Source organism: Eulemur rufifrons, chromosome 29 (assembly GCF_041146395.1).
Source record: "Eulemur rufifrons isolate Redbay chromosome 29, OSU_ERuf_1, whole genome shotgun sequence".
NCBI classification, from domain to species: Eukaryota; Metazoa; Chordata; class Mammalia; order Primates; family Lemuridae; genus Eulemur; species Eulemur rufifrons.
Genome location: NC_091011.1, coordinates 86,310,230 through 86,334,338, shown reverse-complemented (window position 1 = coordinate 86,334,338; position 24,109 = coordinate 86,310,230). Strand labels below are relative to the sequence as shown.

General features: G+C 38.5%; 1 protein-coding gene across 2 annotated transcripts in view; it reads left to right on the top strand.

Annotated features, from left to right (window-relative positions):
* The window catches only part of DGKI (diacylglycerol kinase iota), a 405,374-nt gene that overhangs the window by 184,908 nt on the left and 196,357 nt on the right, over positions 1-24,109 (top strand). For both annotated transcript variants that reach the window (XM_069461741.1, XM_069461740.1), the window contains exons 7-8: positions 10,316-10,387; positions 13,891-14,007. In XM_069461741.1, the coding sequence (XP_069317842.1) occupies positions 10,316-10,387; positions 13,891-14,007 (189 nt within the window). The remainder of the gene's footprint in view (positions 1-10,315; positions 10,388-13,890; positions 14,008-24,109) is intronic.

Below are 24,109 nucleotides of genomic sequence, written 5' to 3'. Positions count from 1 at the left end.
ACATGTGCTTGTTCTCTGAGTTTAATTGAAGTTTAAAATAGACATCAGCAGGTGACAACATTTTGTTAAAATTACTACTTCAAATATAGTACTTTAGGAATAGGTGAACAAACAATAAGAAAAGCAAACCCAACAATTTTTGAAATGTTTGTGTTCTTCCCCTTTGCAGGGTTTCTGCCAGACACAGGAGCGCATATGTGTAAAGCAGTGAGACTATATGTGTAGAGCGGTGTATGATAAATGTGTGCCTCCCATTTAGATGCAGTTGGTCAGAGCTAGTTCCTTCATGAAGAGCAAATCAATTACAGGCCATGTACAAATAGCACCAAAAACATTTTAGTATTTTTCAAGTGAGAAATGAGAGATGACTGCCTTTTAAATTGATAAGGCATGTACAACTGAGAAATTATAAAAAATATATAAAATAAGTAAATCTCTCTCTCTATAAAACACATAACATGTTAACATTATATATAATGTTATTCTTGCCAGATAAGAGAATGAAAATTCATAGAAGGATAAAAATAGAAAAAGGTAGAGTTGGGGAGATGAAGAAAGTAAGGATATTTAACAGAAACATTAGAAGAGAAGGGAGTGAGAAATATGAAATGCAAATGTCAAACCGGGAGAGGGTGGAGGAGCGGGAGACACGGGAGGTGGGGAGGTGAGAGGAAAGGGGACGGGAGGGTGCAAGGAGCCTCCAGCGAGTGCAGAAGAATATCTGGAGGATGGAAAGCGGAAGTTCTCTAGCCGCCAGAATGATGTTACAGACTGGGCAGTGCACATTCCTGGGACGCAGGGGACCCCAGGGGCAGCTTGGAGAAGACTAAGAGGAGCAGTTTCCAGTCTTCACTCACCATTTGGCCCTTTCTTAAAACCTGAATCCAGTCTGCCTGAGAACATATTTGTGGTTCTCTGGGCTTCCCTCCCTTTCCAAATCGCCTTTCTTCAGTCAGGTTATGAGGAAAAGCATATTTCACACTCTTTGCCCTGGGTGTAAAAACATGTGGGTGTCAGACATTTGGAGTATTGATGTCAGGAAAAAAGCTTCCTTTAATTAAAAAAAAAATAGTGCAATGAAATATTCCAAGGAGGAAAAAGAAATGATATAAAATTCCCTCTTGTTAAAGAAAAAGCTTGTTTATATATTTTAAAAATTGGTCACTAACTACAGTGATCAACAAAGCCAGTGCTTAGTGTATTTACAATGTAGGCAGAGAAATGCACACTGAGTATTTAGCTGAGAAGTGAAAATCAAGGTCCTTCTGATTAATAATTGGAGGTTTTACTCTCTGTGGGACAGAATTAATCCAAAAGTGCATCCACAAAATTGATTAAACAAGTTAGGGAAGTCTAAACATACATCCAAGTTGATTAAACACGTTGGTCAGGAAAGGTTCTTTAATTACTTGAGTGAGGGTCTAGTATACAAGTATAATAATTCTAAATTACTTATCCGTTTCAGTGGGCTAAAGCAATTGTGGTAAAATACAGTGTTCCATTTTGATATCTACTAGGCAAGTGCTGATGTTGGGAGGAAATTTTTCCTTTTACATGAAAAATGTTTCCTTTTTCATGGTTCTGTCTCATAAAAGGACAGGTATATGATCACATGATCAGATCCAAACCATTATTTTAGCTCAAGATTTCCAAAAAACAAACTCTGAGACTGAGATTTATATGCTGAAGGTTTGTTGAGAGATCTCAGGATCAACAGCTGTGGGGGAGGGAACGCGCTAGGACTGGGTGGAGGCAGCGGTGAACTGCGCTGCAGCCACAACAGAGGCCTCGGCTGATCCCCCCGGGGTCTGGAGTAGCCCTTCAGAGCTGCGCTGCCTTGTCCCATCACTGGGTGAGGGCTGCCCTTGGTTGAGGTGACTCTTTTAGGCTCAGGACAATTTCTGAAGATGAAAGGGTAAATTCTTTGAGAACCATCAGCCTCCAACATTCCTCTAAACTGGAGGAATGAGGTGAGCGGCTCAGGCCTGAAGCAGCGTTATCTAAGTGGAACGTCACAGCATCCAATACAGCCCATCCCTGGTGCTGCTCAGAGTCCCTTGTTTCATATAATACATTTTTAGGAAAACTCCTCCAGGACTCTGGTTGGTCTCATTTCCTGGGGAAATACATAAAAGGAAGGATAGTGGGATATACCACGGCCCTCACAGCTGCAGCTGGTCTTAACTCTGCAACTGATATTCATCCTTTCCCTCCTTAACCATCCATTCTGGATTCACCACACTCTCAACTAGCATTTCTGGTCTAGGTGACCTACCTTGACCTACCCTTACCTCTCAGCGGTCTGATCCTCCGGTCTGGGTTGCTGCACTTGTCCATTTATTACCAAAAGTGCTCAAAGAATTAAAGGGTGCCCCAGTGGATCACCTGGTTACCAGGTATGTTCTTGCAGTCTCCAGGGTCAATAACAGCTATACCTACACGTACTACTGTCATATGGTCTGTATTATTTTAGAATCCTGTAATTTCGATTGCTATCAGAGTGCTCATTCTGTAAGGCATTTCCTACCAGCAGGGCTAACTTACAGCGGGGAGCCACCTCTGATCTTCTCAACAATAATTGTTCCTTTATTCACCAGCACATTTCTTACTGCTTTGGTAAATGGAGTGTCCTTTGGGCCTCTTGCAGATCATAGTCAACTGACGGGCTTTTCAGCTGTACCTGATATGGCAACTCTAGCGTCCTTATTTCTAGGAGATTTTGTTTCCTCTTCCTCTGTCACAGCAATGCAGACATTTCTACTTCACTTAATGTGGATCATTTCTTTGTTCACGTTCTCAAAAGCCATCCTTTTGCTAGCATTAGCATCCTGGGGTTAGCATCATCTACTAGGATTCTTGATAATGTGCTAAATCCTCTATTATAGATGAGTGCTCTCACAATGAGAATCTCTCTTTTACCCAGCTTTAAACTCTGTCCCCCTTTATCCTGGACCCACTCACCACCACATACTCCCTGTCCTGCCAGTGTATATTGGTTAGGTCCTGCTGCTAGATCTTTTGAGATGTAGCTTTTCCTCTCTCAGTGGGCTCTTCATCTTCCCTGACCAGGCACATTGCTGTGAAAAGACTGTTGTTAGGTCATTTGAGCTACTACTGGGAAGAGTAGATGTAGTAAAACCCCAAAGTGAAGTCAAAACTGGGTCTAGAGAGCAGACTCCTCTCTCTCTCTAACGCATATATTACATGGTGATATCATGTTGACATAAATTCATGAAGCCAGTAAGAGCACAGTGTGAGTAATTTTGGCAAATTTTGAAGTCTCTTTTTTTCAGTTGTCTGGGAGATAGTATAGCAAAATTGTCAAAACAAACACCACATGTACTTACCTTCAAATTGGTATTAATTCATTAACACTTATGTGCACATACAGTAGTAACATTCATCAGGTGTTGGACAGATAGGAGGGGGGAGGAGGGGATGGGTATATACACACCTAATGGGTGCCATACGCACTATTTTGGGGGATGGATATGTTGGAAGCTCTGACTTGGGTGGGGCAAAGGCAGTATATGTAACCTAAACATTTGTACCCCTGTAATATGCTGAAATAAAAAAAAGAAAGTGTAGATAGTTCTACCAGCCGAAGAGCATTCTCCTCAATCAATTGGTTAAGGGTAAAGAGTACAGCCATTTATTTTCTGTAGTGTTGTGCCATCAGCAACATTATACATCTTCACTGAAGAGCTGTCATGATTTTCAGCTGGTAACTATGTTAACATCAATCCTATCTTTTAAAAAAAGTTTCCACTATTTTAACTAGTCTTGTTTTTTCTAAAAAAACAACCTGCTTGGTGAATATTATTAGCATCAAAATGATAATATTTATTGGTAAGTTTGTTATGACTCAATTAGAGATAGAAATTAATTTTCCTTATGAATAATTGTAATCATAGCTAGTTGCATCAGCCAGTATTTTAAGAAAATACACAAAAGAAACCTCCCTGGTATTCTGGGACAAAGATATAAACCCAACAGTTAAAGGCTCATATATAGTTTTGGCCTTATTGAATATAATACTAACTATCTGTATGAAGCATTTTTGTGCCAGAATCGGGATGGTCATAAAAATATGGAATATAAATATCATAGCTAAAAATAGTTAACATGTAAATTAAAATGTAAATCAGTAGCCATTGTTATAAGTGGTCTATCTTAATTCCAAGATCTAGGCTTTAGCTGTCTACTTCCATGAAGTCATCAGTTGCTGAAATGAAAAACTCCTGGAAATCATGTCTTAGTCTCTTGAAACAGTCTGACACATTTGTGGTAACAATGTTAACTTGTACTGAGAATCTTGTGCCCTAAATGTTTGATTTCTTTTCCCATGCATGATCTGTAGCTTGTAGCAGGAGTCTTCAGATAAATGAACAGAAAAAGCAGAAACTATCTGAGGATGATAAGGCTGATTGGCTCTGATTAATATATTGTAATTACCAACAACATTAGAATGGAGAAAGTTGAAATACTGTATTGGGGAATCATAAAATTTCAATTTTGGGGTTTATGTCAAAGATTCCCCTAGAGCTAGGGCACATTATGGACAATAAGGGCATTGATGAATTTTCAGAGCCTTTAATTAATGTCATAAAGTATATTGTAATTAAACCAAGAGACAAGAATTTAGATTTTTCCAAAGATAATTCTAATACAGTAACTTTGTAGAGTCACATAATTTGCAGCATTATCAGAAGTTATAAAGACATTGCTTACTATGATTCAATTTATAAAGACATTGTTTATTATAATCCAATTTAGATCAGTACTTTTTCATTTTGAAAATCTTAAATGTTTACAATAATTTTAGATTAAGACCATTAAAATAAGTACAAGAAATTTAGGAAGTTTAAATTAAATAAGTTTTCTATGAGTACGTAAGCCCTAGTTTTGCAAAAACTAGAATATTATGCTAACATTTTGCACTATGATGAAACTAAGGAAAAGGCATATTATCAACCTAGCCTAATTTCCAAGGATTCTCGTTGACAGGCAGAGGCCCACGTATCAGTGGAAAACTGGTCTGAATAATTTATTGAGGGAAAAAAGCCAATGACTTCTGTGTATTTGGGGGTTGGTTCATAGTGGTTTTTTGCTAACGATTGAAGGTTGCATTTGGGATAAGACAGAAATAGTCTATAAGTCAATAGTAGTTGGCTAAAACAAATGCCATTTTTTATTGATCAGGAAAGTTTTTAATTAGGTTGGTGTGGTCCTGTACCTCGGTCTCTTGAAGGGCTTAGTTATCAGCTTCAGCTGGTGGGATGCTCAAATGTTACAGTTGTTTCAACTGGTTGGTTGTTTCAACTGGTTGGAAGTGGTTGTGTTGAAACAACACAACCAATTTGAGCTCTTGTAGCAAAGTCAAAGTGGAAAAATTTCCACTTGCATTAGTGAGTACCAAGTCACTGTGTTATTTCTACCCCATGGAATACATTTCTAAGAGTGGTCTAACAGTTTTATTTTAAAATTTCAAAATTTCAATATTATTATTCTAGAATTTGCATTTAATTAAAATTATGATAAACATTTAGAGATGAAATAAAAAATGTGTAAAAGTATATTTTTTTCAAAAATCATAGGGCGTATTTGTGCAAAAATGTTTGCAGTTCTCTATTTTAAGATAAATATTAATGGAGGTAAATTAATTTAGTCTTATTTTATAATTCCACTGGGTTTGCCATTTGTAAGCCTTGAACATGCTAGTGGATGTGGAGAGGTTTATTTTGTTGTTTAAACTTTTGGAGGCAAGAGGAGTATCAACCCTTGCATTAGCTCAAATTAAATCAAACAGGAGATTCTTTCAGCCTAACCCTTAGTTTAATACTGAAAGATTAAAATAAATTCAACTTGTTTTAAGTAAAGCCCTTTTTTCTCTAGTTGCAGCCAAGGCTGTAAAACTGAGTGCCATTTGGTACATGCCCTGGATTGCAGAAGAAATCAGAAGGCAACAAAGCTTTAGTGGCTCAGAATAAATATTGTTTAAACTTTTTTCCAAATGCTCAATTTGATCGAAAAAGCCCAAAGAATAACAACAACAAAAAAAGATTTTATCCATCAGTGTTCTTGGTATTCTAAATTCTGAAGTCAGTTGGATTCAAAGCATCTGGCCTCACATCCCTATTTTCCTCTGTGATAGTGCTGAACAAAATAGCCTTTCAAAATCACAGAGTCATTTAGCATTCAGTCAGGGCATCTGTTGGTACCATAATAGCAGATTTGGGCCAGTATTTAAAAGTGGGTAATTTGGAATCTGGTTTGTTTTGCCATGCTGAGAGCCTGGCCAAAACCTTCTCATGGCAGGTGGTCTATGGGAACTGGGTCCATGAAGGCGCTGATGTAGTTCTGTTTATGTCTCCATGTTAGATGATAACCCTGAAGCCATGGTTGCTGTGACTCTGCCAGACTAGAATCCAAAACAAAGCACAGAACTGATTATCACCAGGCACATTTCCAAGGGACCCGCCACAATTCTCATAAGTGTAATGTCCAGTGCCCCAGTTGTGATTTGCCTTGTTATTTGTTTCTGGTACCAGCCTGGCTGCCAGTACCAAAGTGGATTGCATGTCTTTTCTCCTTGAAACCAGAAGGCCAATTTTCAGTAGAGAGGAAGGACTGAATACACTCACCCCATACCACTGAATGGGGCATCACTTAGTCACTTATTAGACACCAGAGTCTTTCTCAGCAAGTTGGCAGAAGAGGTTCCTTTTGATAGAGCTTGTCAATAAAAGTTCTGTCTGTCTGTCTGTCTCTCTCTATATATACACTTTTCAAATACATGGCCTTGTTTGATGCTTATAACCACCTAGTGGTTTAGGGTAGGTTTGTATTATTCCCATTTTTAGGTGTAGGGGTAATTAGAAGGGTTAAGTGATTTGCCTAAGATTACCCAGCCAACAAGAAAATCCAAGAACTATTCTCATCCTTACCATCTCTCCTCAGCTTTGATTTGATGTACAATTTATAGCCATCTGATGTATAAGCTGACGGAATGGTGGCTGGATAATAGCATTTAAGACTTATAACAGTACATTTGAAACCACAACATTTAGCAGACTTCTAGTTGTAGCTACTTCTGCTGTCTTGCCATGAATTCAACCACATTGATTTTTAGCCACACAGAATTTCAATATTGCAGACTTAAAAATGAACATTAGAATCCTAGCATGTTTGCAGTATCTATAGGGGTTAGTTTTTTGCCTAAGGGATGGTGCCACGAAGGGACACATTTGCAGGGGGCATAGGTGTAGTTTTTAAAGTCTGGATAGCATGAAGGTTGTAATTGAATAGTGATGTGGTAGCAGCAACTTTCTTTTTCAATTATTAAGAAAATATCATGCCATGTCTGTGATGTTCAAAGAACTATGCTAAGTTGCTAAGAACTATACAAGGATTGACTGCCTTCAAAGAGCTTAAGGACCATTGGAGAGAAAATACATGTTCACATAAAACAACCAGCAATGTAGGGCACTAGTTATAATGGCAAGGGCAGGTACAGATGGCAAGGCCTATCGTGGCAAGGAAAGAGTGCAGTTGAATTGAGGTGATTTTGAAAGACTCTTTTAGGTTTTATAGTGGAAGTAAAATTTAGATACTGCATGTGAAATGGTGGTAGGCTTTCTAGATGGTGGGTTGAGAATGAGGAAACAGCATGAGCAAAAAATGGGAATATAAAAGAGTAAAGCATGTCATGGCATATAAGTAGATATAGACAGGAATTTATAATAGAAAGGATGGGGAGAGAGAGAGGTAGGAAAATTGGTGGGAAGATTATGGATGGCTCTGAATGCCTGTGTGAAGAGTTTACTCTATTAATCTGTAAGGAAAGAAGTGTCGATTAAGTATTTTGAACTGGAGGCAGAAACATAAAAACAGAGAAACATAGAAGTGGAGGCACTACCCTAGTGACAGTGCCCAGGGTGGAATGAAGAATAAAAGGAGAAACAGACTGTCCAGAGAGACAAGTCAGAAGAGGAAGCAGAAATCCAGGTGTAAAGGGACTCTCAGTGCACCATGACACAGGGCTGGGTGGGGTTGGGTGGGAGAATTCAGTGTTCTGAGGTCCTCCCCCTCGAGCTTCTGCACACCTGCCCTTAGCTGCTTGTCTCTCTCTTCACAAAGGAGCCCCAAAGTGTTCCTATAGCTCTAAAGGCAAGTTTTATCCATCTCCTTTTTTTGCTTCCTCAAAAGTGGCTTTGAGGGATGAGGAAATTTTCAAGTGGTTGCAATGTGAAGTCATTTCTGCAGTTTTGGTGCCATCTTATCTCATACTGAGTCATTTGGCATCATCTTTGAAAAGACCTGCACACCTAAGTCTTTGGCTCACTAGACTTTGCATCCTTTCTGTAAGGTAATCCTGTTAGGCAGTTGCAACTGTTGCTGGGGACTGTGACCCAGTATTTCAGTCTGTGTGTGTCTCAGAAGCGACCCTTTTCTGGGGAAAAGATACTGTCTTTGGCAGAAGGAAACACAGCAAAATTCACTATCTGGGAGGAGAGGAGTGTGTCAGGGTCCCCCAGACCACCCCTGGTTCAGTGATTCACTAGGACTCACAGGACTCAGCATATAGTGCTCACAGCTATGGTTTTTTACAACACAAGGATACAAAGTAAAATCAGCAAAGGGAAAGGTGCATGGGGTAAAGTCTGGAGGAAACCAGGCACAAGCTTCTAAGGGTTTTCTCCCCGTGGAGTCCACACAGGATGGACTTAATTCCTCCAGCAATGAAACGCACGTGGACTGTTGTCCCCTGGTCTCATTAGAGACTCAGTGCCCAGGGTTTTTGTTGAGGACTGTTCACATAAGCACCCTCTTTGTAGCACAAACCAAAATTCCAGACTCCCAGAAGGAAAGCAGGTGTTCAGCATAAACCACATGGTGTGTGCAGTTTAGGTCCAGTGAGCCACTCTTAACTGTTCTTGCAATTGGATAAACCCTCCCGAAATCCAAGTTTCCAGATGCCAAGCAAGGGCCAACCTTGCAAGCAGCCTTCCTAAGGACAGGGGTCTCAGGCTTGCTATGTTAACTTTCCTGCACAGGGAGTGAAAATATTAGGTTGTTGAGAAAGGAGTATTGATGGAGACATTTTTTCCAAATCCAAGAGAGTTAAGAAGAGGTCATGTCTCTGGAAGTGATAACTGAAATTGGGGCAAAAGAGAAGAATTAGAGGAGGAATCCTATAGGACAGAGCACTGAAATCAGTTCTGGTCTGATGTCCACATGGAGGAGCATGGGGAAGTAGAAGAGAACTGGGATGATGTATTAGGAAACCAGGAGAGAGGTTCAAAAGGAGAAAATGCTCAATAGTATATAAAGGGCTGCAGATAGGCAGGATTTATGGGCACTGCAAAATGCCCTGGGGCACGATTTAAGAATGTGTTAATTGATTTATATCTTAAAATTATCTGTACATTTAAGTAAGACACTCAGCTAGTGCTTTGAATAGTTTTCCTGCCTGTCACATTTTTCTCTTTTCTTTTGATCACCTTAAAAAAGCCCTGTTTTGATTTTTTCTTTCTGGCCATTGCTTTGAATTTGTTTGTTTAGGTTTAGATTTCACAGGCAGAGGGAAATAGAGGAGCTTTGGGAAGGCTAAAAAGTTTCTTTGAGCAATACTGCATATTTCCTCTGACAGTTGTTTAGGGACAACAGCAGCCAAAAAGCACCTCTTCCATTCTTGATGGGAAAGTAGTTCTCTTTGTTCATTTAAGAGGACTGACTGTATTTTCTATTTCATTGATCTCATTGCTGCTTGCTGGTGCAGAATAAAAATTAAAAGCTACTTGTTTTGAGTGCAGACATCCCAAGGGGATGATAAAAGTGTTTGAATTTACTATTACACTCTGGAGTTTCTCCCAGATTCTGACTTCTACATACTATCTCTCTGATATTTCATTTCTTTTCTTCTGGATTCTCAGATGCTAACATTGTATAGAGCCTCTAAGATAGATATCATTGTTATACAGGACTGTGCAAACCAATATTGGCTTTTCCTTTGCGTATAATAAAAACATATCAAAACTAGATTTTTTTTTAAAAGCTCTTTTTGCGTGGCTGACTTTGAATAATTAGTGGTCTACGAAATACCAGTGCCTCTTCTCTCACACAGTCTGGATGCTTCAGGAATAGAAAATAGAAAGTGGCGAGTGTGGTACTCAATGTGGCATTTGCACTTCTAGTGACTTCCCGTGATGGGTGACAATTCTGGCCTTATTCACTTCATTGAACTTCAGGAGGGTAAACGTGTGTTGTGATTGAGGTGGTTTTAAATTCTTTGTCTCTTGTCCTAATATCCCAGGGCTTCCAGCAAAAGTTCTCCTTCCACAGTAAAGAGATTGTGGCTATCAGCTGTTCCTGGTGCAAGCAGGCGGTAAGTTTGGGGTGAAATAAAGCAATGTGGGCTCACATTTTATCAAAATACTCTTATGACATTACTTGAGTTCTTGTCTGTAAGTGAAGGTTATCTTAATTTAACGTATCACTTTTCTCATATAGGACCCTTGGAGGAAGAAAGAATAATAGCATATATGAGTTGGGAGAAACTATAAAAATAAATTCACGCCTATATTTTATATACATTGAAGCCTGGGACAGAGACTGGAAAATCCTCCTCTGGCTCTAATACTGGGACTAACATTGAGGGCTTCTCACTTCTAGACCACATTTTTTTCCACTTCACTAGAGGGTTGAGAACTCCACCTGTGGTCGAAAGGTGCAACATTAGGAACAATGCAACATGCAAAATGAGAGATCCCTCTAACACAGGTGTATAGGCATCGTGGTCCTTCTGGTTTTGATGTGGGTGACTTTTTTTGTTTTTAATGGGGCTAAGTGTTAGGGTGAGGAGAGTGGTCCCTGTATCCTTTTTCAGGTTTGTATGTCTTTACAGTTAGTTGTCTGTATGCTCATTAAAATGTAGCTCTTTCTCACATTTGAGAAATATATATTCATTAGGATCTGACGGTAATTTCCCCATTTACTTTTCTTCTCTTTTGTCTACCTTTTCTTCACCGTATTTTTTTTTTAGCACCTAATTCCTCTGTCCCTACCAGATGCTACATTTCCTTATTTGTTTGCCTATGTACCTGTTTCTTCTACCAGACAATGTATAGTTTAATTCAGGGGTTGGCAAACTATAGCCCATAGGCCAAGTCTGGCTGCCACTTAATTTTGTAAATGAAGTTTTACTGGAACACAGCCATACTCAGTTATTTACGTATTGTTTGTAGCTCTTTTTGCATTTGTGTATTGTCTATAGCTACTTTCATGCTACAGTGTGAGAGTTGAGTAATTGCAACACAGATGGATGGGCTCACAAGCCTAAAATATTTACTCTCTGGGCCTTTATAGAAAAAGTTTGCTGACCCCTACTCTAATCTCTTTACCTACTCCTTTCAGTGACTGTGTGAGTTGGGGTATATAGTCCCTTCATTGCACAGGGGACCTGCAAAGAAAGAGCTGTGGTGTTTCAGCTAGGTGAAGGGTTTGCAGGAAACCTCATCCTCTACACATCGGATTGAACTAGCCACGCAGGCCATGGGACTGGAACAGATGCATTTAGTTGAAATGTGAAATTGACATTTTTCATGGGTCAAAACCATTTGAATTTTGGCAGTCCCATATAGTTCAACCTAACAATCGCTCTAGCATACTTTTCCTAGGCCCCCTGTGTCAGGAGAACCTGCTATCCCTAGGGAGGAACTCCGTGGTCTGGAAATCTCAGTGTTGCTGCATCATTGTCTGATACATTTTTTATTCGTGGTGTTTCCATCTCCTTTCAGTTAGTTGTGACACAAATAATCGTGGCACAGCTGTCCAAGAACATGTTTACAAGTATAAGGCCATCCTAGTTCTTGAATGAACCTCTGTACCATCAAGGCAGTTCTCTCCATCTGGGGAGGAAGAAGCAGATCTGGTGTCCAGGTGTCCCTAATGCTGTCCGTGCTGCGGGTTCGCTGTTCTGGTGAGACCCCACTGGTGGGACAGCCTCCTGGGCAGTGATGTGCTCACATGGGCTGCATCTGCTCCCGCCCCGTGTAGCTACCAGGCTGTGGTGAGATGGTTTATCCAAGGGCAATTAATTAGGAAATCAAATCCCCCTTTACAATGAGCATGTGTGTGCTCTTTTCATTAATCTGTAGTCCAACTGAATCACTACAAAGGCTGAACTTTCACTTGACCATTGTGGGAGAGCTCTGGTCAATTCCACGTATCTTTGAGTTTCCCACGGTGTAGAAGGTGATTTTGCAGGGGACTATAAATACAAAACATTTGAACACAGATTCCAGTGGAGATATATTTTAACAGTACAGGTCAGTTCCTTCTAGGATATTTGATGTCAAACAAGCAAATAAATAAGTGGCCCTCTATGGTACAGGACAAAGAACCCTGGGTTCAGGAGCCACATTTCCTGGGTTCAGATCCTGACTCCACCGTTTAAAAGCTGTGCAATCTTGGACTTATCTTTGATTCTCCAAATTGGAGATTACTCATGTATAAATTGAGAGTTGATATAGGCAGTCTCTGAGATCCCTACCATTTTAGAAATGCAATGGTCATGCATTTGAGTGTTTATTTGAATGGCCAAAAAAAATTAGTTTTTAAAGAAGATAAATAATATCCCTCTGGTATATTTATTTGTTTGCAGATCACAAATTATTGGTGGCAGAGAAAATTATTAATTATTTTATCAATTAGTATTATACTTAATTGACTGATTGAAAATTAGCCACTGAATCAGAGCAGATCTTGAAGATAGGCAGAGATGAAAACAAAATCCCTCTGTTGTTATGTAATATAATTAGGGTGGCTGTATTTGCCAATCTTTCTAAGACAGTCCTAATTTATGTCTGTTGTTCCAACATAATTATTATCAGTGATCCTTTTCACTTTTAAAATTGTTCCAGTTAATATGATAAATTATATGGTCACATTAAGTAAAATCCAAGTAGAAATTGAGGTTAAATTTTTAAATATCACTATGATTAAATTTTAAGGCCCATAATTATTGCATAATGTTGATTTTATGTTTATTAGAAAATAAATGGTACTGTACATCACTATCACTTTGTAGTCACAGAAAAGATGATTGAAAATATGACTGGCCTAAGATCTCCAGTCTGAGTGTTACAGTTGGAGTATAGAGTTAAGTCTCTAATACTGCAGTATTGTTCTGATGATTAGTCTACGTTTACTTCCTTCCTTTCAAAAACAAAAATCACTTTAGACTTGCCAAGAGTAATAGGGCCATTGTATTGTTTTAGTGGCCCCAGACAAACCCAACAGAAACAATCTCTTTGTACTTTGTTACCTTTGGGATTAACAACTTTCTAGAAGAGACATCGTGCTTCTTTCCTGGCTTCTCTAAACTGGAAAGACGACCTGGGAGGATTTATATCTATGATAGAAAAAGGAGAGGCAGATGGTAGGCATTGCCTTTCCGCTTTGTCTTCATTTCCTTCTCAACATTATCCCAAATCAACCAAGTTAAGGGTCCAGGGCAAGTTAAGGGAAACAAAATTGTGTGCCAAGTTAGGATGAATAGAACCCTCCAAGACTCTAACACCTTTATGTAAATATCCCATTAAAGGATTAGAAAGTTTTAGCCGGCTTCATCCTGCTAGATTGATTTTTTTTGTTATCAATTGTTGTTAGTTCATAAACTGGAATAAATTTGGAATCTGGTTTCTAAGATCCTGGAGCTGGTTGGGTGGTGATAAGAAAAGCATGTGTCCTTGGTGTGTGCCGGTACATGCATGTGTGCATGCATGTGTGTATTTGTACATGCATGAGTGTGTGCATGTGTGCTTATTCCTTCTTGCTGCAGCATTACTCTTTGCCCAGAATTGTTTACTGGTCTGTTTTTCTCTTCAGTTTCACAATAAGGTGACCTGCTTCATGCTGCATCACATTGAAGAACCCTGCTCCCTGGGGGCTCACGCTGCTGTTATTGTCCCTCCTACCTGGATCATTAAGGTGAAGAAACCTCAGGTAACTGCCAGGACCCTGGTGCTGCTAGGCCAGTGCGGGGGTTGGGGGTGGGGGGGAATTAACTGCTGCTTCTTGCTTTTCTTCCCCTGACTAGTCTTTGGGTTCCTATGACCTCTGTTCACTCATCCCTAGGGCCCTTTGTGGCCTATCAATGTACTGCGTTCTGTTGGGCTCTGTCATGGAACCAGCCTCCCTCTCCTAAGGAAATCAAAGTTCTGGAGCAGGAACACGACCTCCTCATTCATGTGCTAAGATAATTCTCTTTGAAAGGAGTTTTCCCAAATTTTATTGGGCGCTAGTGGTGGGTATGGCTGATTCTTATGCAACTCTCTTATCTTCCAGCCTGGGCATTCCCAGGGACTCAGTGTGAGGGCAGACTCTGCAGTCTCCCTGGTTTAGTTATGACTACTGCCATGTCCACCCTGAAGTGGGCATGACCTTCCTAAATACACAAGGCCTGCTTAGAGAGCAACACTCTTTTATAAAGGCAAAGTAGGGTGTGTTTTCTTAATACCTAATCTCATTCTGTATTCTGCTCAGTATACTTCCTGTCCTAATGAGTCTCTGCTTCAATATTTAGGGAAACCTTGGTGGTTTCTCAACAAAGGCATACTCTTTGATAGAAAATGTTTCTGCCTTTGTGCTATACATCCTTGACAGTTAGCTCCAAGTTAACTTTGGCAGATATTTTAATGCTACAGGGAGAGAGTTTATATCTCCCCTAGGGTACAGGTACTTTAGGAAGACTTATCGAATGTGATACCTTTAAAGATAAGGTGGTCCTACTTCCTGTGGTCTCCAAAGTCATTGTGCAATTGATTCTCATTGACTCAGTTTTATTTAAAAAAAATGGTGGATCAGGGATACTGTTTTGCTTTGTGTGTTTCATATGAAGTTTAGCCTCTGTTGATGAGTAATGCTTAGGAATAACCTTTCCAAGTTAAAATCTATGGAAGCCCTTGGGATATTTCTTCCAGGGCAAGTACAGTATCACATGTTAAAAAATGGGGAGTCTAGTCCTTATTCCATTTTATATTTTCGAACCCAGTGCCATGATATGTTCAATGAGTTGCCCAAGGTGACAAAGCAAATCAAACATAGTACTGCTGTATGAAATTCAAGTGTACTGAATTGTAATTTTTATTTTTAAATCTCTTTAGAATTTTTACTTTTTTTACTTTTTACTAAAATTCAGTAATCTCTTCAAGGCTTTATATTAAATATTCATTCAGCTAACACAACACAACACCTTTGCATGAAATCTAGATTATATCAGTAAGGCTACTAGACATTGTGATAAAATATATGATCTTTGCTCTGAAGAACCTTGTAAGTTATCATAAAGAGAGGTCCTAAGAGGGAGCTCCATGAAGGAGGTAGGTTTTGTTCTATTTTTTAAAGATGGGTGGGATTTAGATCAGTAGAGAAGAAAGAGTAGCAGGCAGGAGACTGGCACACAGAGCAAGGGTACTGTGTCCAAAATTGTATTCTTGGGGTCGTGTGACCAGTTTGCTTGAAGGGCAAGGTTTATGTAGAGGGCATGCAGGAGAGGAACATATGGTTGTTCAGGGCTGGCAACAGAGGGGTTTTTGATACATGTGACCTTTATCCTGAAGTAGTGGGTTTCCTTGTAAGCAAAGGAGTGCTAGACTAAAAAGTAGTGTATTAGAAGGAGACAGCGGGCAAGAGTGTGTAGGAAAACCTGGTGGTATGGGATTTTGCAAGTCTGGAGACAGACCAATTAGGAACATCAGAAGAGAGATGCTGCTTTGCAGGGAAATTGTTAAGTTTACTTTTCTAAACCTTAAACTTTTTTGTTATGGAAAGTTTCAAGCAAATGAAGAAAGACAAAGGATTATAATGAATTCTGTAACCATCAGCTTTTCTGCCATTTTTGTTTTATCTATTCTCTGACACACTATATTTCTTTTTATTAATTAAACTTTTCATTTTGAGATCCATGTGCAGCTGTAAGAAATAATACAGAGGAATCCCTGATGCCCTTTACAAAGTTTCCCCTCATGGTGATATCACACATTGTTATAGTACAATGTCACAACCAGATGACTTTGATTCAGTCGAGATACAGAACATCCCATCACCACCAGGATGCCTCCTGGTACCTACTCATAGCCACATCCAGTTCCTCCTGGCCCCATCCCATCTGCCCCTCTTCCTGGAAGTGAAAGGCCCCTCCTTCCTTTTTCTATTTTGCTCGAGTATTTTAAAGCAAATCTTAGCATATTACTTAATCTGTAAATACTTCATTTTGCCTCTCTAAAAGATAGCAACATTTAAGAAAACTAACCATATACCATTTTCTCACCCATGAAAAATAATGCTTTCTCAAAAGTTTTTCTGAGTATCTCAAATATATCTTTTTTACAGTTTTAAAAATCAGGATCTGATGTCCACAATTAACTTTTGTTGACTTACCTCTTTAAGTCTCCTTTAATCTATAACATTATCCCCTCTTATTTTTCATGCCATTTATTTGTTGAATAAATTGGGTCACTTTACCTGTGCCTTCCCATATTTCGATTTTGGCTGATTGTATCCTTATTGTATTTTAAAATGATTGCCCATATTTCTTGTAGACTAATATTTAGATGTAGAGACTCAGATTTCAGGTTTTTTTGGTAAAAGGGCTGTATGGGTGGTCTTGTGTATTTCTATTATATCACCATCGCAGGAACATGACATCAGTTGTTTCACTCTTAGCAATGTTAAGATCAATCAGTGGTTTGGGAACCATCGTCCTAATTCACCTATCATAAAGTTCTTTGTTAGCTTCTCACTATTGTGTTATTCATTAAGGTTTATTACTGAAATCTATTACTACATTAAGGGTTGCTAAAAGGTGGTTCTCCAATTTTTACTTTTTCACTTTTTAGCTGTGATTTTTCTATAGAGATCTTTCTGTTATAACCAACAAATACATAACAAATGTTTGAGTTTTTGCCTTTATTTGTACATTTTTAAAATAATAAACTGATGCTTTAGCAACCTTTATAGGTGGCTAAGAATTGTGGTGGTGGTGGTTGTTTTTTGGAGAGTATCATTATGAAATTACATAATTATGATTTATATATATTTACAATGTTTTAATTCATTGCCATCATTATTCTTCTGATGTTCATATTGTTGCATCTTTGAGAAGTTGGAAGCTCTTCTGGGTAACTCCGATCTCCATTTGTCATGAGCCACAGGATTTTGATAGCTTTCCTGATCTTAGAAATGGCACCACATCTCAGGATCCTCTCATACATTTCCTGTTTGTTCTGGAATTGGCCATTTCTCTAAGGAGTCTTGGTTACTTTTAAGGAGAGATGGTGTTTACAGCTCACAGTCTGGATGCAAAGTCCAAATTCATTATACAGTATGCACCTTTTTCTTGTCTTCTGTGACTCAGGACACTGCCATAGTAATAATAATAATAATAATAAGAGCTAACAGTCATCAAATGCTTTTTATATATGTTAGGAAATTTTTAAATATTTTACATTCAGTATCTCATTTCATCATCATAGTACCCTATAAACAGTTATCTTTTTATTCTCACTCTACAGCTGAGGAAAGTAAGGCACAGAGAAGTCAAATAAATTTCCCAGGGTCATATGGGATAGGGTTTGAAGCCAGGAGTTCTGATTCTGGAAGCCAGGCTCTTAGTGATAGGCCACACTGCCTCCCTGTCTTACTGTAGCAAGCCTTGCTGTGTCAGATATTTTTCTGAAAGTTTGGAAGTTCCTCCTCCCATGGGCTCCAAAGCCATCAAATAAGTTAATCAATGAACTATTAAATATATTCCATTCAAAAGCTGATGTATGATGAGCTTGATGGGACAATATAGTAGTGGTTAAGTGCTTTCTGGCTTTTAAGCCCAGACTGCTTAGGTCATAACCTTGCTCTAGCCATTTACTAATTTGTATAGTGTTGAATAACTTAAACTCTTACATGTAGACTCTTCTGCCATCAGTGTTAAATTCTACAGATACTAAAAAATAAAGAAAATACAAGGAGAAAATTCCTTGTGTTTGTGATCAGATCATGGATGGCAGTCAAGATGGTAGTTTGTAGAGTGTAGAGAATAGGTGGCAAGCTGTTATCCATTACTTGGAGACAGTAATATTAGATAATTCATTTGAGATATTGGGAAGTGATGTAGAAAAAGAGAATTTGGAAGGTACATGGAGAACAGCACAGTAAAAAGTTTTTCCAACTTTGAGGATTTATACACACACACACACACATATTTTCTATACATCTATATATATTTCTACATTCTATCACACTGCTTCAAAAATAAATGATAAAAGAAAAGATAGTCTTAATTGAATTAGGTAAACACCTATTTGACCACATTCAAAGATGCTGTTGTGCTTCAAAAATAAATGATATAGGAGAAGATAGTCTTAATTGAATTAACTAAACATGTAACCACATTCAAAGATGCTGGTTGTATACAGTAGGAGATCCAAAGATGAATCAGATGTGATTAGGTTATTAAGTATGAAATGTCTGATTGTCTTAGGTACTAAGTCTGACAGTTCATATCTCTGACCTTATACTTGGACACTTCTATTTTTCTATTGTGAAGACACATCCTCATTTTTTCAAACTCATGTTTTGTCTTGTGATTATCTTTCACATTTTTTAGAGTAATTTTTGTGAAGGCATGGGTAAATCAAAAATTAGTGTTTTTTTTTTTTTTTCAAATATGAGTTCCATTGCGGAACCAATGCAGCACAGATAGCTCGAAATATCAACAAAGTATTTGGAGAGGATGTGACTAATGAACACACAGTACACTGGTGGTTTGAGAAGTTCCATTCTAGTGATTTTAACCTTGAAAATGAGCCACATGGGCAACCTGAGACCAATGTGGATAATGATGAGCTGAAAGCTGTAGTGGAAACTAATCCATCTTAACCTATGTGTGAATTAGCAGCAAGGTTTGACATTACTATGCCAACAATATTGGACCATTTGAAACAAATGGGCAAGGTAAAGAAGCTGGATAGATGTGTTCTTCATGAATTAAATGAGCATCAGAAGAAAAATTGTCTTGAAACTTGCCTTTCTTTGCTGTCATGACATAAAGGTGAACCATTTCTACACTGTATTGTCATGTGTGATGAAAATGGATTCTTTTTGACAATTGCAAGCGTACGGCACAATGGTTGGATAAAAATGAAGTGCCGAAACACAGTCCCAAACCAAATATTCATCAAAAAAATGCTAATGATATGTGTTTGGTGGTCCTGCGTTGATATTATCCACTACAGCTTCATGAAACTTTGTCAATCGATTACAGTGGATGTCTACTGCAACGAGTTGGATGGAATGATGAGGATGCTTGAGATTAAGCAGCCGAGATTGGTCAGTAGAGACAGGCCAATCCTCTTGCAAGACCACATGTCGCAAAAAATAACTCTGCTCAAACTACAGAAGCTGAACTTGGAAACTCTCTGTCATCCACCATATCCACCAGACCTTGCACCAACTGACTACTACTTCTTCCAGGCTTTGGAGAACTTCTTGCAAGTAAAAATATTCAATTCTCAGCAAGCTGTGGAAAACGCCTTTCACGATTTCATCGCCAGTCGCTCTCCAGCTTTCTTCGCTGCTGGCATAAACAACTACTGTTAAGATGGCAAAACTGTGTAATATAGTTTAGGCACACACTTTGATTAATTGTACTGCTTCTTGTTTGAGATAAAATAAACTAAACTTTTAATTTGAAATCATACATTTCGTATTTAATGATCACAGATATAACTATCTAAATAATTGGGCAGAGTGTTTGTGGATTCTGGAAGAGGAATTCAGTCATATGTAAATCTTTAACAAAAGAGTGGCCTCCTGCTATCTTGGAAGGTTTAGCTTTTCGGCTATTATGCATCTTTGCAAAATTACACAGGATGATGAGAGGGACCACACAGGTTGATGTGGTCAGTGAGGGGCCTATACATCTAAGGCAGAGAGTGGTAAGTGCTACAAGTTGTAGAAACACAGTACGAATATGAAATAGAACTGAGTAATTTCAGTCCTGAGGATCAAGGTAGGCTAACAGGAAAATATGCCATCTGTGCTTGGCCTTGAAAGAACATACTGAGAACAACAGTTAAGAAGGATCATCACATAAAGTCAGATTTATTTGTGATGGTTTTGTCTAAACAAATGACTCCAGAGAGGAGGAGTAAAGGAAATCCATTTGAGTGTATTATGGTCAGGAAAAGTGGCTCATAAAGAAGTGGAATTATACCACGTATTTCCTTCTGTGTTAGAAGACAGCTGGCTTTGATTGGATAATTACCCCATGAGCACCCGTGGAATGGGGAATGGTATGAAAATTTGATGCTAAGGGACATGAGGGCTATTTGGGTGATTTGCTGGGTTTTATTGCCAAATTATTTAGAGAAAAGAAGAATTTATTTACTAGAAGTTAAAAGATGATAGAAGGTAGATGGTTTTAAGGAATTCAAATGAAAAGAAAACCAAATTTTAAAAATGAAACCTGAATCTGTTGATATGTTTAAAGTTCAAGTTATATTTCAAGTTGTAGAAGTCACTTTCTCTTCTGGACTGAAAATATTACTGGGCAGTATTTTGATTGGATAAGCAAGTTAAAGATCTTCAAATACCAGTGCAAACTCTTGGAGCTAATGGAGTGAGACCTGTGTTATGTAAATTTTTTGTGGGGTCAAATTTTAGAAGACCAGAGTGAGAAAGTTTTCACAGAAGTTATGTATCATGAGATATGGCACCATTTGAAAAAATATTTTACATTTGATTTTCTGGCTTTTCCAAACTGTCACGGTCTTATAACTTTCCCACTAATCTCAAAGGGCTTCTGTAGTCTGCTAGGAAGAATATAAAATGGATATTCCATCCTCTTTCCTGAATGGAGTCCATTGTGACTTCACAGTGCTGAGCTGGAATTATCTGGTTTCTTTGAAAGACATTACTCAATCTTTTAGTTTATTGTTTAGCTTGTAATAACATGAGTAATACATAAATATTATCCCCTCAAAAATTTAACTTTTCAGATAAGAGAATATGCCTTTCACCAACTTTAAAACTATACCAGTTGAGGTGAGGAAGAAAAACTAACCTATCGGGTACAATGTACGCTACTCTGGTGATAGGCACACTAAAAGCCTTGACCTCAGCATTATACAATTCACCCATGGTAACAAAAACACTTGTTACTACCTTAATATTTTGAAATTAAAAAAGGAACAAAAAAAAGTATAAGCATTTTTCTTGTCTTTCCAGTTATATATACATATAGTTTTTACCATACATTTGCATACATAGACATGTACCTACAGAAAAGATATAGAACCAGGCCAGGCGCAGTGGCTCATGCCTATAATCCTAGCACTTAGGGAGGTGGAGGCAGGTGGATCGCTTGAGGTCAGGAGTACAAGACCAGCCTGAGCAAGAGTGAGACCCCATCTCTACTAAAAATAGAAAGAAATTAGCTGGACTACTAAAAATATATAGAAAAAAATTAGCCAGGCATGGTGGCGCATCCTGTAGTCCCAGCTACTTGGGAGGCTGAGGCAGAAGGATTGCTTGAGCCCAGGAGTTTGAGGTTGCTGTGAGCTAGGTTGACGCCACGGCACTCTAGCCTGGGCAACAGAGCGAGACTCAGTCTCAAAAAAGAAAAGATATAGAACCATTTTGAGTGTAGGGATTTTTTTTTTTTTAAATAAGTGGCATCATTCTTAACATAGTGCTTTAAAACTTGCCTTTCCTTGTTAAAAAAAATCTTGGGGAAAAGTCTATATTAGTACATACAGACTTAACTCATTTTTAATCTGCTGTATATTTCCCTTACTATGGATATATCACAGTTAATTTATCCATATCCCTACTGCTGGATATTCATATTGTTTCTAATGTTCTATTTATAAATAATGCTGCATTCATTCCTTCCTAGCTGTGTATGGGTTTTCTTCATGATAGTCCTTTTTCTTGTTTTGTTTTTCTTTTATGATTCGATAATCTACTTAAATTGCTGGGACTCATGAAATACAATAGCTAATTTTATGCAATGACCAACAATATCCTGTAGATTATCTTCAAAATTGGCCAAGCCATTTCCTTTGATGAGTTCTAAAGTTTAATTAATACTTGTGATTTAGCCAAATATGCCTAGCTGGAGTTGTTGAGACCCTGTCCTTAACTTTTGGAATGAGGTTTTTTTTTTTATTTTTCTGCCTGTTCATCCTCAGAACAACCTTTGTTCAAGTGGTGCAATGGGAGCAGGGCAGAGTGAGAATGCTCTTTAATACACTAAGTCCATGACTCTCTCTCCTATTCTCTATCAAAGTTTTGCCCGGTATATGACTGGGGGGAGACTTTATTTGGGATGAAGAAGTGACACATCTCTTGAGATCTGTGTTATAACCAGTCATTTGTGATCTCATAACCTGGGAAAATCCCTGAAGAGTAATAAGAGGTAGTGAAGTTTCATTCACAGTTGAGTGATTCACCTATAAGTATTTCTTAGCAGCCCAGGAAGGAGTCATAATTATGATAAGGATTTTGTTGATAGGATTATTTCTGTGGCAAGGTAAGGTTGCCCTGATACCTGGCACAAGAAAACAAAAAGCCTTTATCTTTTCTTAGGTCTTTAACAAAAGAGTGGGCACAGAATGTCTAGGGGGCGACTGCCGTTGGAATCGGAAGCATGCAAAAATCCAAATGAGGGTACAGCATTTCACTGTTTTGATACTGTTGATCTTGCAAAGTGAACCCTTTGTATCACTGAGTTAGCTGCCCTTGATATAACAGAGATGCTTTGTTTTGGAACATAGGACAAGTATTAAAGGTTTCGTGAATGTATCACCAACAAATTCTGCACAGAAACTTCTTGGCATAATTTTTACATTCTTGAAAATCACCCCATTTTCTTTAACTCTACCAATAATACTAACCCAGAGAGGGTAAGCGATACTGTAGATTAGCGAGAGTAGGTGATTTATTTTGTCATGGCCAAATCACATCCCAAATCTGCCTTCATATCCATCTGTTCCTCACTGAATTGCATGCTGCCTTCTAAATGAAGTTATATATGTAGACAGATACATATTTATACATAAATAGAAGGGAGTCCTGGGAATTTTGAGGTATGCTGTGAAATTCCATACTGTTTATCTTTTGCTGTTTGACTATTCATAGGGCTGTAAGCTTACTCAGAGCTCACATAGAAGCACCCAGGTACTGTAAGTCAACCACTGTGCTTGGTCTTTGCCCACTTCTTGTTCTGTGAAGTGAAGGAGGCCTCAGATGCATTTGGCTCGGTGAGGTTCAGAAGCACTTGTATTTGCTACCTCTGTGTTAAAAAAGGCTGTTTTGTGTGTCTGTTCCCTAAAAGAGTTGAGTTCCTTGCTTGCTCTGTTTTGAGACATCAAGCCTTATTTTGATGTGTTTTTCTAGCTCTGTGTTCCCCAAATGTGCTTGATCATCAAAATCACCTGAAATACTGTGAGTTCTATGATTAGACAAGCTTAGGCAACGATCTTAGCCTTATGCATTAGGCCAGTCTCTTGGAGTTTAATTGTTGAGCCCTGTCAAGGACCAAGGTCCATAGTGTGTTCCTGCTAGCAGTTGGCGTAAAGCACTACTCTTGGCAGTAAATGAGGTAAAACTACAAAGAAGTTAGGAAGCAAGCATTCACGTCCTAAGGGTTTTTTCCAAAATCAGGAGAGACTCAGTAAGTGTGGTGAATTACAATAATATTTATTCATTATCTCAACCATGATCTGAGTGCATATGGTGTGCCAGGCATTCGTGTTAGGTGTGGGGGACAGACAGCTGAGAATGAGGCAACTAACATTTATTGAAATACTTATCAGGAGATGGATACCAAGCTAACTGCTTCACATAACTTTTCTCCTTTAAACTTCACAACTGTCCTGTGAGGTAGGTATTATCACCTTCATTTTAAAATTAAGAAACTGTTATATCAAAAGGTTGACTGACTTGGCCAAGATCACAGATCTAGTAACAGGAGTACTGAGAATTTATACCAGACTCCTTCCCCTGGATCTATCTTCTGCTTACCATGGTCTGTATGTCTTCTCACTTT